The 20,266-nt window shown below is 35.3% G+C and overlaps 1 protein-coding gene across 4 annotated transcripts in view; it reads right to left on the bottom strand.

Annotated features, from left to right (window-relative positions):
- ADK (adenosine kinase) overlaps positions 1-20,266 on the bottom strand; it is a 506,764-nt gene that overhangs the window by 95,443 nt on the left and 391,055 nt on the right. For all 4 annotated transcript variants that reach the window (XM_032423645.1, XM_032423647.1, XM_032423646.1 and 1 more), the window contains one exon: positions 3,858-3,893. In XM_032423645.1, coding sequence (XP_032279536.1) covers positions 3,858-3,893 — 36 coding nt within the window. The remainder of the gene's footprint in view (positions 1-3,857; positions 3,894-20,266) is intronic.

Here is a 20,266-nt window from a genome sequence, read left to right as displayed (position 1 = left end):
CTGTTAATTTACTCTTTTAAAACTCTCCTCTTTTGGGACTCAGTCACCTAGAAAAGTAGCATTATACTCTCTTAGCCAGCAGGACCTAACATAGTGTCTTATTTCCAGAAACTCTGGGTGATCGTTCATTGTATTCTTTGTATTTGTGAGGAACACAAGAACCTTAGAAAAATCTCGGGAGAATTCTTTGGGAATCAATACCGCCTGAATACTCTGTGGACTTTCTATCCAGTGTTGATCAATGGAATTTTCTGTGATGATGGATATATTCTATATTTGCACTGTCTAATATGGTAGTCCCTAGCTACATAGGGTATAGAGTGCACTTGAAATGTGCCTATTGAGATTTAGGAACTGAATTTTAAATTTTATTTAATTTTAATTAATTTGAATTTAAATAGCCATATGTGGCTAATGGATGCCATATTGGATAACACAATTCAATACTTTCCTGTCTCAGTGGTATAAGATGATAGAGTCATCAACAGTCAGAGAAAGATTACAAGTCTGAGATCCTCTGGATAGAGTCAGGGGCTGTGGGGAAAGTTGGAAAGGGGAAAAGGATTGCTTTGTTTCCTCTATGGTCAGAAGTAATATATCTTAGAGATCTAAAATAAAATTAAAATTCGTTGCTTGGAGTAAACTGAATAAATGACCCAATAGAGAAGGTATGAATTACCTTCATCATTTGGCATAGAGTCCATTGCACAAAGAATGAAAATACAAAGAATATTATATTTAGGCTTTGGAGGTATTTTCTTTATTTAATTTAAATCAATTTTCAATACAGCTTTTATAAAAGGTTTCATAATGAAACATATTTTTAAGTACCTTATTTTTATTTAGGTTCTAAAAATATAAACCTTTAATCGCTTCAGTTCAAGATAAAATAGATTTAAAAACACACTGCAGTCTGAACTGATTTTCCAGAATAATAAAAGGCCTCATGAAACTTTTTACCTCAAGAATTGTCATTTTAAATTCTTAGCAGGTCTGTCATTTAAATCAGGCACTATGCAATTTTCTATCTCATATATATATATATATCCTCTCTCTTCTGCTTTGTGCTCTGCCCAGCTCCAGTTTTTATCTCATTCTCCAGTGCCCTCCTAAGCTGCCTCTTCTTACTAAAAATTGCCCAATTCATTTTAAAGATTAAAGATTTTTTTAAAAAGAAAGATTATCTAAAATTTGCAGAGAAGCTAACCAGAATATCATAAACAATGCCACTGAAGATATTTCCTGATGAATAAACACTGGTTATTTTTAGAGGCATTTGGACTGGTCTGTTAACAGACATATCACTAGTGGCAATATTCAGTGGCTTTGGGAACTGATTGGGATTTATAATAGAAAATGAGGGTAGGACAGCAGAGCTGGTGGAAAGAAAAAAAAATGCTCACCTTTCTTTTTAATCTTTTCATTTCTTTCCTCATGCATGCCCCAATTTAGAGGTAAAATTAAGGTTGAGAGGGATAAAATGCAGATTTTGTCTCGTTTGTCACAGTAGACCAGAGAGCATTGACACATTTCTATAGGTATTAAACCATTAAGATAAAGTGATTTATTCTTGTTTGATTCTTTAAAAACACCGAGTTTCAAACCTAGGCTTTCCTATTACTGTCTAATGGACTAAGGAAACTTTAATGACATTTTAAAAATCACTGAATTCCCCTAGATAGCATTCCATATATGGGTTATATTTAATAACAAAAATATTCTACTCATGGCTCTTATATATTTTGCAATGCTTGTAGTATTTTAGGGAACCCATGAAGGGTGACATCAAGACACGGTGTGCTTTACCTAATCTAACTATCATTGTCAACATCACCAACAGATTAGTTTTGCTACGTTAGAAGGTCATAAGATATCCTATTATAAACATCATCACTTTGTTTATATGCTGTAATCAATTATGGCAGATTTATGGTTAAGAAAAAAATTCTAGAATTGGTAAATAAGAACTAATAGAAAGGTTAATACGGTGCCGATTAGTAGAAAATAGAAAAAGAATTTTGTCACTAAGACTGAATTTAAACCAAGCATATTCAAAGCATGTAGCTCAAGTGGGCAATAAAAGTATGAATTTGGGTTTAATAAATTATTTAAAATTATTATCTGCAGGTACTACAGAGTCATGATCATTTGTTATGTAACATGTTAGATTTCTAAGCATATACAAAACCAGTTATTTTCTAGAACTAAAATACATTTTTTAATGTTAGCACTGAAAACAAGCTATAAATTTACACTGGACAAGCTCTTATCTATGGAGAATATTGATGTAACAAAAGAGAGTATCAATTGTTAATATTAGAACTTAACATTAGTGAAACCTTCAGACATGACTGAAAACATGTACTTATATTTTCATGATCAAAACATTTGATGTTTAAATTGAATATTACCCTGAGTATATTTACTTGTGAATACCAATCACCAGTTTGGGAAATTACAAAGTGAAACTTAAATTAGATTCAACAAATACTTGGAAATTTTTATTCCTTCTTCATGTGACTCAACCCTATATTTATAAGAATATATTAAAACAAAAAAAGAAAACTCCCAAGCAGCTATCATAGTTCTAATAATCAAGTATTTTGAGGCAAGCTTTTCTGCCCTGATATGGTTTTTACAAAGAATATGTATACCAGAAGCTACTGTCTTCCTCCAAGAAGAGGAAGCTTTATGTCTGGTTGTCAAGTCCTATGACATGAGTAACATGCACATGTATTACTTTGTTGTTCGATAATGAATCTGCCTTTAGTACATTTAAATAATAGTTCCATCACAAATTCATACAACACTTTTCTCTAAAGAGTTCAAAGTGAGCTTACTGATACATCTAATCAATGCTCACAGCTTCTCTAGATGGTAGACAATGCTGAGCATGTAAATAAAGAGTTTCTATATTCCAGCTCTAGTCAGTTTAATTTTTAAAAATTACTACCATGCAACATTCCAAGTTGCTGTAGAGAACACAGCATTCTACATAGTTCTGGCTCAATAAATATGATGCTTATAAAACTTATAAACTCAGTTTATGAATTCTCTGTCAGTTAACCTGGGTTCAGATTAAAGTCAGTGTTTTCTAACAATCAACTAGAAGATGGATATTATATAGATAAAAACATGGTCTTGTCTGTTATCCTAATTTTGCCAACAACCACCACATGGAGTTTTGAATCTTGACAACTAATACTTCCACTGGGAAAACAGAATTAGGACCTGGAAATTAAAGCCAATTATTGATACCTGGTTTCAGAAAATTAATATATGTTTTATGCTATCCAAAAAAAAAAAAAAGAGAGATGGAAAAAAAGGATTAAAACAGGAAGTTTATATGAGCAGGATTTAAATTAATCAGTTCATAACAACTGTTAAGTACAACCTTTTGGAAATTAATTTGCATAATGATAATCTACATGTGGTAGGGGTGAAATTATTTAAATGACATTATATTTCACTATTTAGTCTTGCTCCACCACTGCTTTACCAGTGAATCCTTATGAAATGTAATACAGCTAATGAGGTAGCTTTTTAACTGAACAAACTGACAGGCCCCATATCTGCAGAGGCAGCTTGAAACCGTGCCCAACCTCTTGGCTTCCCAAGAGGCTTTTCAAAATTCAATAAATAACATCTGTAGGCGATGTTGGGTGCAGACCTAGCAGAGTGCGTCATAACACTGTGCTGGCAGAACAAAGAAACCATGACGACTGCCAAGTTTCCATGGCAACTGCTGCGAGGCTCTGAGAGTATAATAGCACATCAATCACTGTCCAAAAGAACTTCATTATCAGCTAGAAAAAACCTTTAGGATCTGTTTAGTGTGCAATTGTGGGTTAACTCACCTCAAAGCCTTGCTCTCTAGCAAAAGTGGCAGCTTCCTGAAATAAAAAAAAAAGAACAGTTAATTATAAAGTGATAGGTAATGAAGAAATAATCCATTTTGAAACTCATTCAAACAGTCTTCTTTTTACACAATTATCTCAATATACCCACATAGTTCAATTTTTATTCTTACACCAAAAAAGGTTTCTTTTTTTCCCTTGGCATGAAAAAAAAAAAAGGCAGCATAATGTCAACACACTTCACAACTTAGAATAAAGAAGATATAGTGCATGTTTTTACTGCAGCTGTCACAGTGAGTTCAGGTGTTTTGACCCCAGCAAAGAAAGACAATCATTTGAAACCTAAGGAACATACTGGTGGTTGTGTTTTTAATTGAAACAATACCTTTCAGAAAAGCTCTTCTGCAGAGAAGAATCACTGCTAATAAATGTATAGATTCAGAAAATCACCATTTTGCAATCCCTAATGAAATTTATTCAGGCAAGGATCATCAATGGATGCTAAATTTATTAGATAAAAGGATGACGGGAAGCTGAGTATTTCATGGAATCAAAATATCACAGATTATATGCCGGTCACGGGGGGCAAAGTGTAACTTTATAATGGAAGGATCAAGCTGTCATCACCTTAACCCAGTGATCGATCTTATCAGTTTTCATCATTAATAGTGGAATCACCAAATATTCTGTGCCTTCCATTAAGATGCAGTATAAAGGACACAGCACCACCTATAAAGTTTTCTGACCGTGTTTTTAACACTAATTAATCAAAACTTTGATTCAATAACCGCAGTCTACAGAAGATATAGAGGATAGGAGAACAAGTTAAATGATACAATGAGAAAGTAAATGGACAAATCCATAAAGTAGGACATTCTACAGGACAAATAGCTTGGTCTCTTCAATAAATCAGTGTCATGTGGGGAGGGGAAAAATAACCAAGAGCAATGTATAGACCTTTACTGAGTCTTGTTTTTAACAAACCATTCAAGAAAGGCATTTTTCGGACAATTAGAGAAATCTGATTATGAAACAGGATTGAGATAACATTAGGAATTATTATTTGATAAGGTAAATGTCCTTAATTTTAGAGTTTTCTTCTCAAGTATTTAGGGATAAAATGGCATGATATATATAATTTACTTTAGAATACTTAAAAAAATTAAAGTGAAGTAAAAATGGCAAAATGTTATCAACTACTAAATTTAGATGTAGTTTATCACTCAAATTTTCAATATATTGTCACACAATTTGTTAGCATTGTCTTTGTTATTTGATGCTCTTTTCAAATTTGTATTTTGTTGCCTTTTTTTCCAATCTAAGATTTTCATGGAGCTAACTGCTCAAACATGCCACTTTTTTGGATATTTTCTATTTTCCATTTTTTCTTTCTCACTGAGGTTATTCAGAATTATATGGTCAGATGTGGGGGATGTTTTCCTGAAAAAAAAAAATCTAGATGTATTCAGTATTTCTATTTTATCTGTTTGAAAACTTTTATAGCACACAGTCTTCCTCCTCCCCAATTTCTCTTTTATATAGATGACAGGTTAACAAAAGTCGAACATTAAAAAAAGAGTTAAAATTTTTATTTTATTTTTTAAAGATTTTATCTATTTATTAGAGAGAGAGAGAGAGTACGAGAGGGGGAAGGGGCAGAGGGAGAGAATCTCAAGCAGACTCCATGCTGAGCGTGGAGCCCAACACGGGGCTGGATATCACGACCCTGAGATCATAACCTGAGTTGGAATCAAGAGTCGGACGCTTCACCAACTGAGCCACCCAGGTACCCCTAGTTAAAATTTTTAAATTCACAGTTTTTCTAGGTTCCTGAATATCTTAAGGGCACAATCTGGTGAACATTGCTATATCCACTAATGCTCCTAAAACAGGCTATCAAATGACAAAAACACATCTGTGTAACCAAGTCCTTTCCCTTTCTGTACTCTCTGCATATATTTTAATTTTAGGACTGATACAGAAAATAGAAGCAATATTACTTTTCATCTCAACTTCCCTCTTGAAAATGAAAAAAAAAAAAAATACTGCAGACAACTGTCAAGAGCCTCTACATCTTAACTTACATTCCTCCAAAATTATCTTTGCCAAGAGATATTAATAGAAGGATGGGATTTGAGCCTGAGTAGTGAGCAGATCCAACTCAACTGAAACGACTGCCGCACCAAACCATGTAAGGCAGAAAGTAAGTCAGTGTCTCCAGCACAAATTTGGGTACTATCTACGTGTTAAGGAAAACACTGGGAAAAGAAGTATGTATGTACTTATGGTCCAATATACTAATGATATATAGAGTTAAAGACCCATTGTGAGGGCTTGAAAAGGTTGAAATGGATGATTACGGCTAAATGCTTAAGTTAATAGAGATAAGCTGAAAGTACAATTCCTTAGGCTGTTCACTACAGAAGCACAAGGGTGATCAAGTTAGCTTTGGTGATGTAGATTAATGAAAAATTGAATTATGATCTTAACAATTGGTACAAGCAAGGTTGGCCTCTCTATTTACTATAATAGAACTTGATACACCATATAGTCAATAATATTTGCTGGACTGGATGTCAAGGAAAAGGATAAGTTTCAAAAGATATCAATATAGTATTTTTCCAAGCTGTCCAATCCAAGAATTAACCAAGCTAATTCTTATATCAAAAAGATAACTGAAAAGCTCTGCTAGAACTGCTTATTTATACAGAGCTTCATCAGAGGCATGAAAGAAGTCCAGAGAACTAGAAGACAAAATTAATATGAAGAACCTGTATGACTAAAACTGCACTAAAAAAATAAAAAACTCAAAATTCAACATCCAGTGGTTAAAATGCTTTTTTAATGTCCAGTTTTGCCCACACAGATGTAAGAAGCAATTAACTGTGATCTCTTATGGTATAGTGGAACTGGCTAATTGCAAGAAGACACATATATAAATGTCAGATCATTATTCTTTAAGGAAACCAGGCCCGAGGACACTTCCACATCTGTAAACTATTTGTAGCGCCAACGTATTTCTGATTGAGGAAGGACATGCTGAAGAAAAGTCGACTCAATATTTTATCTTAGCGCCCCCTCACACAGGTTTGCAGAGCTGTGCCCTATCACTGAAAAGCTAAGCACTTGTTCTATAGCTTAAAAAGATCTTATCTCCTGACTTCCTCCTATCTTCTTTTGATCTTGAGCTGGTGCCCCCAGTCACTCCATTAGAGAAGGCAGCTGGCTCACATCACTGCAGACTTTCCCACAGCTAACCTCTGATCTGAAGGTGTTTGTAGATACAATGATGGAACAACATTTATTTTTCCCTCCCAGCAAAACAAATAATAAAACAACATAGGGGAACAGTTTGACCTAGTAAGCATTTTAACCAGAGTTTTAGTCCTCAGATTCACTGCATGGAGGGAGGGACAGAAAGAAAAGGCATTAGGTCCGAAAGTAGGGAAGGAAAAAAGGGTATGGATGTGGGCAGAAGAGTAAGGCAGGTTCCAAATATCAGGGTTAATTCCAAGTGAACTGATCATACTAAATTGAAAAGGACTTTTTAGTGTGTCTTTGCAGTAAAAGTGAGAAAAGAAAACAAGCATGTCCCCATCTGTGCTGCCCCAGGGCGCCACGTACTGAGTTCACAAATCTAATGAAGCAGTCAGGTTAAAATCCAACCGCAGAGTGGATGTGACGTGTAGAGAACAGCTAGGGTTAGAATAGAGAAGCAGGGCGGTTCCTAATGCAAGTGATTATCCATGTGATAATCATTATATTTACAGGCTTTCCATTTTGGATCTGACATCAAAAATCACAAAGGAGGAAGGATTAAGGAAATAAACAACTGACAGAGGTTATTCCTGCTCCCCTGAGAGTGTAGCACTTTCATTCATGCATGACAAGCAACAAAAGCAAAACCAAACAGGCCAGGAAAGAGTATTTCTGAGAAGGCTGGATTTCACATTAACACTTCTTTCCATTTTGATAACTTTCACTATTATTCAGTTTCCCAGACAGGTCACATTTTCAGAATTAGTTCCCATTGTTGTCTGTGCTCTAATACAGTATCATTTTTGGTTTACAATGAATGATACTCACATAATATGTCTTTTACAACAGCAAAGTCATTTTTTCCTTCCTGGAATTGAGTGTTGTGAATAAAATGACATATAATTAAAGTCTCAGACTCTCATCTACACCACATTATTTAGGATTTGCAGTAGGCTTGCTGCTTCATCGACCAGGCTAAAAGGGTGCTAGTGAAACAACCACCAAGTATGGGTTTTGAGGGGTTTTTTTGTTTTTTTTTTAAAGGAGCTGAAATTCATGGTTAATGAAAACTATGGAATACTTGCATTACGAGCTATTTAAAGGGATTAGCAAGCCACTATTAGAAAGCACAATCCTCAGATTATACAGAAAGGAAGGAGAAACTCAGGTGCATGTTTGTGGGTATCAAAGAGCTATTTCCTTTATATTCAATTGAGGAGAAAACTGTTTTCTCTGCAGTTTGTCTGATAACACTTCAGTTTTAATTTATAAAGCAGAATGATCTGTAATCAATATTAAACTAAAATCATAAGTTGTCCATATTCTTATTTCAATTCCAATTATTTGTTACTAGTTATATGGAAATACAAATGATTTCTGTATATTGACCTTGTACCCTCTGACTTGGTGAAATTTACTTCTTAGTTGTAGAACTATTATTTTGCTTCTGTAAAAAAGATAGTTTTCTATCTTTCTTTACATACCACATACCACAAAGTTATTTTGTGAAGTTAGCAAATGCCTTTAAAAACAAAATTTACCTCTCTTTTCTCCAGGGTGATCTGAAGGGTATGACTACTAACCACTAACTACCAGCACTCATAGCTCATAACCCTTGCCCCTGCACTTCCTGCTCTTCACTTTAAGGCACTGAATCCATTTAGAACCATTATCTGCTTGCTAATGTTACCACTCTATTTTTGATCTCAGACATGAGGGGTCCTGATATTACCAGGCTGAAATTTCATGGAATGAAACAAAAAAGGAGAAGATCCAACTCGACCAAAGAAAGGTAACTTCTGACTATCCACAGAAAGCAGCCTATCCATCCAAAACAAACTACTTTGTTGCTCCAAAGCATGGAGGAAGCAGAAAATTCAATGGGGGGCTCGCCATGGTCCTCACTCAAGTTAACAGGAGTCCAGAGCTTTGGGGAAAGCCAAGGGTGAATGGAGCCACCAAACCAGTAATGTTGTTTTTACTTTGTTACCTCTTCATTCAACAAGTATTTATCTCCTATATATAGTTTTAGGCTAACAGATACTGTTAACCTAGAGGTATATCACCACTATAGCTGTTGCAGACCTTACAATGGTATTAGACTTTGATTCAATAATATTTGAAACAATACTGTAAATCCTAAATGGTGTGGTGTAGGTGAGAGCCTATAACATAGTCTTCTGTGTCTAAGAATGTTATCTGTCTTTCTTTCTATATATAAAATTCACATATTTGTATATACATTTAAATGTATCATGCTCTCTTTGAATGGCCTTAAGTGTAAGATAGTACTGGTCAGGAGGCCAAATGGAAAGAGTACAGGGGGTTGGGTGCCTGGCTGGCTTAGTTGGTGGAGCATGTGACTCTTGATCTTGGGGTTGTGGGTTCAAGCCCCACATTGGGTATAGAGATTACTTAAAAAAAAAAAAAAGAAAGAAATCTTAAAAAAAAAAAAAAAAAAAGGAAAGAGTATAGGGCTTAGAATTAGAAGACCTACACTAAGGGTGTAGTTTTACAGCAATCTTGAACAAGTCACTCATTATATCAGTTTATATCAATAAAATTGATGCCAATAATATCTGTTGCATTAGATTGTTGCTAGGAATAAATGGAATATTTATAATGTGAACCTTACAGGTAAAATCATTTTGCCTATTGAATTCAGGTTCTTGATAAGATCTCAGGATAGTTTAAACAAGTTCCAGAGCATCCAGAGGACATTCAGTGATTTGTCTTATCTCTGGATCATATGTGTAGCCTCCAGATTGGCTTCCAATGATCCCCTGACTGCTCACACTCAAACTTCTGTATAATTCCCTCCCCTTGAGTGTGGGCTGGACTCAATGACTTGCTTCTAAAAATATATGACAAAAGTGATGGGATGCCTTGTTTATTCTTTTACTCACATGCTCTCTGAGCTTCTGCTCTAGAGGAAAGCTGTCATGTTATGAGTACACCTATGGCCCATGGCTAACCACTGGTGAGGATCTGAGGCTTGGAAACAGACATATGAGTGATTATGGAAGTGGATTCTCCCCCAGTAGTGATATGATTACAGCCATGGCTGACATCTTGATTACAGCCTTTTGAGAGATTCCAAGTTAGGGGCACCAAGCTAAGCTATGTTTGGAATCACCATCCACATTTTATGTATGAGAATCCTAAGCCTTAGAGAGGTTAAGTAACACGGCCCAATTAAGATAGTTCAGATTATGTTAATCCTTACAAAAATCCTCACAAAAATCAAATGAAAGTAAGTGTGGTCAGCAGATCAATCACAGGGTGAGCAAATTATGTAAAGATAATTTAGATACATACTATCTAAATGGTTTTGTATAACTGATTATGGTTAACAATTTCTTCTATACAGATAACTGGGATATATTATCTTTTACATAAAATTTGTTTTTTGGGCTCAAGTTTAATTTCAATTTACAATGTCTTTCATTATTCTGAAGCAATAATTACCTTACTGAGAATAGAGTAAGATATTTAAGTAGTGCCAGATCCTCGGGTGAGAAAAATATTATTGAATCAAAGTCTAATACCATTATAAGGTCTGCGACAGCTGTAGCAGTGATACACTTCTAAGTCATGCTGATATTTAATGATAAAGAACTACCTGCTGTTTATTTCTTTTCATACAATATATGATAAAGACTTACATTGCTTAAGCTTTTAAATATTTCCTCATGCTGTCCTTCAGACTAAGAATTACCTTTTCTTTATGCTATCTAAAAAGTCATTTATATACTTTTTATGACACTGTATTAATGTTATACTATTTTTAATATACTAGTTTTGATGAGGAAAAGTTTTAATTTAAAAATAAAGTGGGGGTGCCTGGGTGGCTCAGTTAGTTGAGCGTCTGCCTTTGGCTTGGGTCATGATCCCAGGGTCCCGGGATTGAGCCCTGCATCGCTGAGCAGGGAGCCTGCTTCTCCCTCTGCCCTTCACCCACTCATGCTCTCTCTCTCACTCTTGCTCTCTCTCAAATAAATAAATAAAATCTTTTAAAAACTAAAAAAATAAAAATAAAGTAAAAGAAGGGTAGAGAAAAATCAGTAAGTAAATTATGTGCCTGGGAACTGCTTTTTAAAATAAATTTTATTCACAAAAATTTCTGTACTGGCTTTTCCAAAGAATATAACACACAACTTTTTGGGGATTTTCAACCTGTGCTGTGACATTTATTTCCATATGCTTTCTGTCTGCAGAATGCTGAATAAAAATATTATTTAACATTTATTGAGTGCCAAAAACTCAGTGGGGCAAAGTATAAGCTATAAAGACATTCATGGCCTCTATCCAACAGATTTATAATAAAAGTTACACAGACAGTATATAAATTATACCTCAATAAACATGACTGGAAAAAAAAAAAAAAACATTAGGCAGCCAAAACACAAGCCAAAAAAATTAGGTTTAGCTTAGGACATACCTAACCCTTTCACAAAGTGATTTATTAGCTGATGAGTCTATTATAGCAAGAAGAGTTGTTCATTCCCACCTTTAAGCATATTTAATGGTGGTAACTAAAGGAAAACAAAGTTAGGAAAAATACTTCAACAAAATTTGATTGATTAGCTATTTTGGTAACTTCTAGACTAACCCAAGTTTTTCAGATACTGAAGAAAGAAGAGAGATGATAGCATAAGAAAAATCTCAGACCTCTTATTGGGCCTCTTACTGGATTTTCATTTTTAATGAGACAACACATGCTTGGCACAAAGGAAGCACTCAACAAATGTCTATTATTTTCCTTATCTCATTTGATCCTCATAAAAATCCCATTAAATAGGTTTCTCATATCACAGATGAATATCTGAAGGTTCACAGAAATTAAAGTATGTCCAAGACCATATAGCAGTAATTGTTATAGGTAGCACTTGGATCTGAGCCTTCCTAAATGGTTTGTGGTGGTCTTCTACTGATGAACTCTTTCAGCTTTTATATGTCTAAAAAAGTCTTTGTTTTGTTTTTGGTTTTTTTGAAAGATATTTTTGCTGGGTATAGAATTCTAGGCTGTCAATTTTTTTCTTTCAGTGCTCTATGCTTGCATTGTTTCAGATGCTAAGATTGCTGTCATTCTAATCTTTGTTTCTTTGAATATCTGTCTTTAAAAAAAAAAAATCAACCTGGCTGCTTTTAAGAGCTTATCACTGATTTCATGCAATTTCATTATGATGTTTCTTGGTATGGTTTTCTTGTTTTTTCTGCTTGTGATTTGTTGAACTTCTTGGATTTGTGGATTTATAGTTTTCATCAAATTTGGAACATTTAGGACTTCAAATATTTTTTCATTCACTCTCCTCTTTCCTAAGACTACAAATATGTATATTAGATCACCTGATATTGTCCCACAGCTCATTCATGCATGGTTTATTGTTTTCCAAAGACTATTTTTTTTCTCTCAGTGTTTAATTTTGAATAGCTTCTGCTGCTGTGTCTTAAATTACTTACTTAAATTAATTACTATTTTTTCTTCTGCAATGTCTGTTTTCATCCAGCACATTTTTCCTCTCTAGAAGTTCAATCTTTTTTATATTTCTTCTTTAACAGGCTTATGCTTTCCTTTACCTTCTTGAAATACAGAATATATTTAGAAATGTTAATCCTTGTCAAATAATTCTAACATCTGTGCCATTTCTAAATCCATTTCTATTGATTGATATTTGTCCTCATTTTGGGTTGTATTTTCCTGCATCTTTGCATGCTCAATAATTTTGACTGGATGCTGGACATTAGGACATTTTATGTTTTTGGATGCTGGATTTTTGGTATTACTTTACACATTTTTGAGGTTTATTCTGAAATTCAGTTAGGTTATTTGGAAACAGTTTGGTCCTTTTTAGGTTTATTTTTAAGCTTTGAGAGGTGAAATGAGAGCAGCCTTTAATCTAGAGCAAATTTGGTACCCTACTGATGTAATATCTTTTTGAATACTAAATAAAATATCCCATTTATTAGAGAGAGGTTTCTCCACTCTGGCTACTGGGGACATAAACTGCTATCAGCCTGTGTGAACTTGGGGGAATGTTCTGTCTGCTTCTTTCCAATGGTTTCATCCTTTACCTTGAATACTCTCCTTATACACATGTGCTGACCAGTATCGAGCTGAAGACTCCAGGGAACCCCCTGCAGATATTTAGTGTGTGAGCTCTGTCTCTGTGCAGCTTTCTTCTCTGGTACTCTTTCCTGTAAATTCTAGCCATCTTGGCCTCCTTCAGTTCTTAACTCAGTTGGACCTCTGGTTTTAGTTCATTTGGACCTCTGGGTTTAGGACCCCCCTTCCTGCACTGTAGACTAGAAACTCTGTTTAAACAGAATGCTATGGCCATTGTAGGATTCTCTCATTTGTTTACCTTCCCTGAGGGATCACTGTCCTGTGCTGCCTACTGTCTGGAGACTGTTTTATTTATTTTGTCTGGTTTTACACTGTTTAAGGAGGGAAGATAAATCAGGTCTCTCTTACTCAATTATTCCAGCAGAAGTTCAGTGTGGGTCCATCTTAAAGTACAGATCCTAAAATATCCTGGCACATTCAACAAATCTGTAGTTCTCTATTTAATGGTTAAAAAAGCTTATGACCAAGCCAAAGACAAAAGAGACTGATCATTTATTTTAAGCATCTCATACATTGCTTTTTGCATCTTATTGTACAAAGGATACAGTTCCTATATTTAGAGCTGCTTCACTAAATCATAAACACTCTACTTTATCAGTAATCTAATATTTGAAACCCTCTGAAGAATAACTCTAGCTCTAAACCCTTTTTTACTTACATGTCTTATATAATTGTCATTTTCTTGCTTTTTATCTTACCAACTAGAAAGCCCCAGATAGGTAGTAACATCTTTCCTTTTCAAAAAAATTTTCTCGGGGCGCCTGGGTGGCTCAGTTGTTAAGCGTCTGCCTTCGGCTCAGGTCATGATCCCAGGGTCCTGGGATTGAGCCCCGCATTGGGCTCCCTGCTCCGCAGGGAGCCTGCTTCTCCCTCTCCCACTGCCCCCGCTTGTGTTCCCTCTCTCGCTGTGTCTCTCTCATCAAATAAATAAAATCTTTAAAAAAATAAAAATAAAAATAAAAAAATTTTCTCCCTGATCCTCTCTCAACCAATAGAGAGGGTTTTACTATAATGTATGATCAACACATTATGCCCAGGGTCGGCAGACTGCAAGACAAATTCAGCCCACTGCCTGTTTTTATAAATAAAGTTTTACTGGAACACAGCAATGCTCATTCATTTACATATTGTCTATTATTGCTTTCATGTTACCACAGCAGAGTTAACTAGTTCAACAGAGACCATACTAACTGGACTTCTACAGAAGAAGTTTGCTTACCCCTGAATTATGCTACTAGTAGGGTACTTATGTTTCAAAACAGATTTTTTTCTTTTTAATTAAGTTACTAATGAAGAACTGAAGGCCCTATGGGGAGCAGACTCCAGCTTATTAGCCTTGAGAAAAGTAAAATGTTTGTCTTTTGACAGGTCTTATTTCTTTCATTCACTGGCAAAGAAAAAAAAACAAAAAAACCCTAAAACCGAAATCACTTACGTTAAAAAGACAGTCAAAGTCATAAATAACCAATTCTTATGAGTTTAGATACATACATATGCAGGACAAGAAAGGCATTATGGATCAGTGCTAAGTATTAGACAAAGGGAAGATCTCAGATGGGGAGAGATTAGCATTCTTGTTAAGTGTCTAATGATTCCTTTCTCTCAGTTCAAAGGTGTACCAATACCCTTTATATTTTCCATATTCAAAGCATGATCCTTCCCAAGTTGTCAAGGTGTGATACCACTGCCACTATAAAGCCCGCCCCCTGGGGCCACTCTAATGGCCCAACTTATTCTAGTCTGAAAGTTGTACAAAAATTAACTTCTAGAAAATAAGGTAAAAATACAATGAAAACAATATATAAAACACAGAAATGGACAACTGTACAGGGCAGAGTTGTTCTTATAAACCTTTCTATGAGCAAAGTGGCAAGGGTAAGGTGTGAGATATGACAGAGGAATACAGATGTCACAGAGATCACCAGTTTCTAGTTGTTTTGACTCTTAAGTTCAGACCTATAACAAAGCTCCTTTATTCCTTAGTCTCTTGGTCTTCTGAGGAAGAAGAGAGAATATTAATATTCACAGTCCAAAATGTTACTGGACTAAGTAAAAAAAGGGAATTTATAGGACTACATTGTGATTTAATAACATAACAAAATATAGTAAAAACAAAAAAGCATCTAGTCTCCTATCTCTAGTAGAAAAAAAACCAAACAAGAAAAAGGTAATTTCTCCTCAGGTCTGAATTTTAACCTATGGATATGTATATAAAATACCACTTTTGGGGCGCCTGGGTGGCTCAGTTGTTAAGCGTCTGCCTTCGGCTCAGGTCATGATCTCAGGGTCCTGGGATTGAGCCCCGCATCGGGCTCCTGCTCTGCGGGAAGCCTGCTTCTCCCTCTCCCACTGCCCCTGCTTGTGTTCCCTCTCTCGCTGTCTCTCTGTCAAATAAATAAATAAAATCTTTAAAAAAAAAAATACCACTTTCAAATATCACCAATAACCAGTATTATTTTCTTCCTTTTTGCTAGCTAATAATAATTATGTACAGAGTGTATTATGATGCTGCTTTAGAAGTCCAACATATAAGCAAACTTAAATTTTCATAATGGCCAGTGGGAAGTAGCTAGGATAGCCATGCAAGTAATGATCAACACAGGTATCTTCAGAGAGAAGAAAAAGAAGTCAAAGAAAAAAACCCAATGTGCATGAAAAAGAAATTAGCCAAATGTACAAGTCAGGCTATTAAAAAAAAATCACAGAAAAATGGTAGGAAACACCCAACAGAGCATGTAGCAGGGTCTCAAATGTCAGATGGAAAGTGTGATTTCACCTACCCTTGCTGTATGAAAAACAAATAGGTTTGAAAAGATACTGAATATTTCTGAAAAGATTGGATAATGAAATGGGAGCCAATCATTTTAGTCTAAAAACTAGAATTAAAGAAATGTCTATCTTTTACCTCTTGTCAGAATCTGAGAGAACACATTATCCAATCTTAGTGCCTGCCTGTGGAGTTCTGGAGTCTCCATGACAAAGGATGAGTTTTCATTGGGTATCAACAACACATGGGTAATTGAAGGTAATACAGCACAGAGCTAGTAACAAAATACTGGCATTTTTATTGCACTAAACGTTATAAAGTGATTGGGCTAACAGATGGGATTTTGTTAACAGCAATTTTGACTTATTATACATTGTATTACAAGTTGGCTTCCACCTACATCCATTTCAGAGACTGCGTTCTCACAAATCTCAGCCTTTCCTCTTGACTTTTTTGAATAGGACTTAATTGCTTTTCTTGAGGGAAGAAGGATTTCTGCATAGTGTAAAATTTAGGAATAATTTTTAAAAATAAAATGAGTACTCATTTCCTTCTATTCTTTCAGAGGTTTAGTTTCAATCTCCAAATTTCTTTGCATCGCCATTACTCTTCATTTCTTGAGTAAATATTTTCCCTCCTTTGGGTCTTTGGACAATTTTTCCCAACTTACTCCTGTACATTCAAGCTCTTTTGCTTGGATTTCCCAATTCCAATGGATAATTTAAGAGCTGAGAAATGAGAGTTAACTGATATTTCAGTTTGAATTTCCTACCCTGTCCTAGAAACTCTCCTTCCTACTTTTCTGTTGTATATCTTCTTTCCTTTTTTTAAGATTTATTTATTTTAAAGAGAGAGAGAGTGATAGATAGTGGGGGGAGGGGCAGGGGGAGAGGGGAAGAGAGAGAGACTCTCCAGCAGACTCCCCGCATAATGGGGAGCCTGATGCAGGGCTTGATCTCATGACCTGAGCTGAAGTCAAGAGTTGGAGGCTTAACTGACTGAGCCACTTGGGCTCTTCTTTCCCTTTCTTCTCTCATCTTTCTGTTGCTTATCTTCTTTCTCATTTGTTAATTCCCTAAAGACAGTCTTGCTCTAGAATTCAGTTACCAATTTTCTGATCTGTTTTCTCTTTACATTTTTTGGGGAGTAATTTCCTCTATTATTTTTACTTGATATCATCATCATATATCCTGTCTCACTTCCAGAGTTCCTTTGACACTTTCTCTTTGCATCTGATAGCTTCAAGGTTCTGCCAAGTACATTTTATAAGCATTAAGGCCGATAACATCTGTAACCTTGTTTTCGTTCCTACCAACACAACCTTAGGTCAGGCCTGTACTACCACTTGCCTAGATTATATAGTCACTTAACCAGTCTTTGGTACCAGTCACCCTCAGCTTGAATGCATCCTTGCACATGACCATTAGATTCACCTTCCTAAATATCAACTTCGATTAGCCTTTGCCCAAAAAGCTATTGCTTCCTGATAAAAGTCCTAGTTCCACAGTCTGACTTTCAATGTCCTCCATAAAGTGCCCCTACTTTTCCTTTCTAGCCTGATCTTTTACTATTCCCTTATACATGTACCAGATGCCACTCAAACTAGAATACTTGCTATTCTCTGAACATGCCTCAGGCTTTTTTGCCTTCATGCTACCTTGCACATGTAGGCACTAAATGAATTAGAATACCCTTCAACCACCCTTGTCAAAATCCTACCAATCCCTCCAGGGTTAGTTCAACCATCTTCTGCTTAATGGAAGCCTTCTTGAATTGTTCATGGTCTCTCCTTTTCCTATCTCCAGATGTGGCTTTCTGCATTGCAGAAGAGTTTTGCTCAATTTGTAAAGGTTTCTCTTATGGCAATTATGTGCAGACTGGAAACATAGTTATTTGTATAGACAGTTTATCTCTCCTACTACATTATAAATTCTTCGTGCAGAAACTCTCACTTTGTATCCTCAAAGCATCTAACATATTGCTCTGCACAGAATAGATAATAAATCCTTGTTGATTTACCAAATGATAAGGACAAAGCACTTGCCTACATTAAGCAAAGAAGAAATACCTCTGCAATACATTTATATTGACTTGATTTCTTGTGTTCATACTTTATTTTTGGGATCAGAGTTCACTAACTTAGTGCTGTGTATGTGCCTCTATTATGCTAGTTCTTGCACTGCATTATAATTTATTTACAGGGTCTATTTTCTCCCCTAGTTTACAAGCTTCTTTAGAACTGGGTTTTATATCTTATCCTAGAACTTTGCCTTGCACATAGTGTGATTAAATAAATGTGCACTGGAATGAGTTAAACTGATCAAAAGAATGTTTTTTAAAAAGGCAAAAGATCTTTGTACGTATGAGTATTGAGATTTTCAAGAATGAGATCTACGATTTGGTGCAATATTTCATAAATTGCTGGTTTGCTGGTTCTGTGAGAGTATTTATGCAATCCATATCTTGGTCATATCTGCAGTCCTGCTCTGGAAGGTTACCATAAAGGATGTTGGCATTTGCCTCATTTCCACGTGATATACAAATAATCAGGGTGATGGTTTTTCCTAAGAGAATACTTTCTTCTGAATTTTTAAATTATAATTATATTTTCAAAGACATACAGAGTTCAGACATCACTGGCAGACACTGGGTATCATAGAGTACAATATAAGGGTAAATGTCAAAAAATTTACAATAGAAGCAGCAAGAATAGCAAAAAACAAACCAACAAGTTAACTAAACAAAAACCACAAAACACCCTACATACAGATTAAGTAACAGGGGTAAATAGTAAACACAATTCAGTTTGAGGACTTGGTAAGCTACGAACTAAGCACTTTTATGACAAGCTACTATTTTACTTTGCTGAGCTGCAAGATAATTAGAAAATTTACAGCATGTGGGATAAAAACAGAAGTCTAAATGAGCTTATAACCAGCAATAAGTCACTATGGTACACTTCACAATTTTAAAATGAAGCCTTTCTTTTTTCTCTAGCAAATAAATACTAATATATATTTGTAGGACTTCTCTTGGTTGTGATGATCTGGGCGGATTTTGGTTATCTGCTGTAGGAATAAAAGGGGGTAGCAATAACTATCTTCCATCTGTTTTAAGAACTTTAGAAACCAATTAACATATTAGATACCACTTACTTCCACGGTTATATGGCACTCTGCTAGACTCATCTGATTAACCAAAAATAAGAATAATTAAGATGAATGCAAAAACTGAAGTCAGAGTATAGTAGATTGCAATTGAAATTAAAAGGAAAGAGAACAAAAGAAGGCTTTATGGTGGAAGGCAAATTTTTTTTTAAAGTAAACCCTACCCCCAACATGGGGCTTGAACTCATAGCCCCACCATCAAGAGTTGCATGCTCTACTGACTGAGGCAGCCAGGTGCCCCAGAATTTGATATAAACCTAAAAATATAGGTAAAAATTTAGGTGAATATATAATAAGGAAGGACATAGAGGTATGGAAAATGAAAGGTGTATTCTGAGAACAGCAAGTGGTCCAATTTGGCTGGATCATAAGGGATGAGTAGAGGAGCAGAAAGCACTACAATTTGAAAGGTAGAATTAGTCTTTAATAAGCTAGGACAATGGATTTATTAATTTATTTAACAATGTAGTATGTAGATAGAGAAGGTGAGAGATACTAAAGTTTTTGAGTAGGTAAGTGGCATAATTAGGACTAGATCTTAGAAAGATTAGGTTACCTAGTAGCATTATGTAGACTGGATATAAAAGGGAAGATAAATGAAGATTCTTACATGGCAAATCAGAAAACAGATGACTAATACAAAATATTTTAATTCAAAGAATAAAGTATAGAAATGACAAGTTCTGGGGCGCCTGGGTGACTCAGTCGGTTAAGCTTCTGACTCTTGGTTTTTGCTCAGGTCATGATCTCAGGGTTGTGAGATGGAGCCCCACGTTAGGCTCCACGCTCAGTGTGGAGTAGGCTTGAGATTCTTTCTCCGTCCCCCTCTGCTCCTCCCCCTGCTCACACACTCTCTCTCTCTCTCTCAAAATAGATAAAATCTTTTAAAAAAATTAAAAGAAGAAAGAAACGACAAGTTCTAAGATACACACAATACAATGAATTTTAGGTAAACACACAATATAATGAATTTCAGCTTGCTTTCCATGTTCATAAAATAATGGTATAAAAACAGTCCTAGAGTTGGAATAAAGAAACATGATTTCCAATTCTTGCTTTGCCTCTTACTTTACCTCTCATGTGACTTTGG

This window comes from Phoca vitulina, unplaced genomic scaffold (assembly GCF_004348235.1).
Source record: "Phoca vitulina isolate PV1807 unplaced genomic scaffold, GSC_HSeal_1.0 scaffold29, whole genome shotgun sequence".
NCBI lineage: Eukaryota > Metazoa > Chordata > Mammalia > Carnivora > Phocidae > Phoca > Phoca vitulina.
Note: the sequence above shows the minus strand (reverse complement) of the source record. Positions and strands in the feature narration are given on the sequence as shown.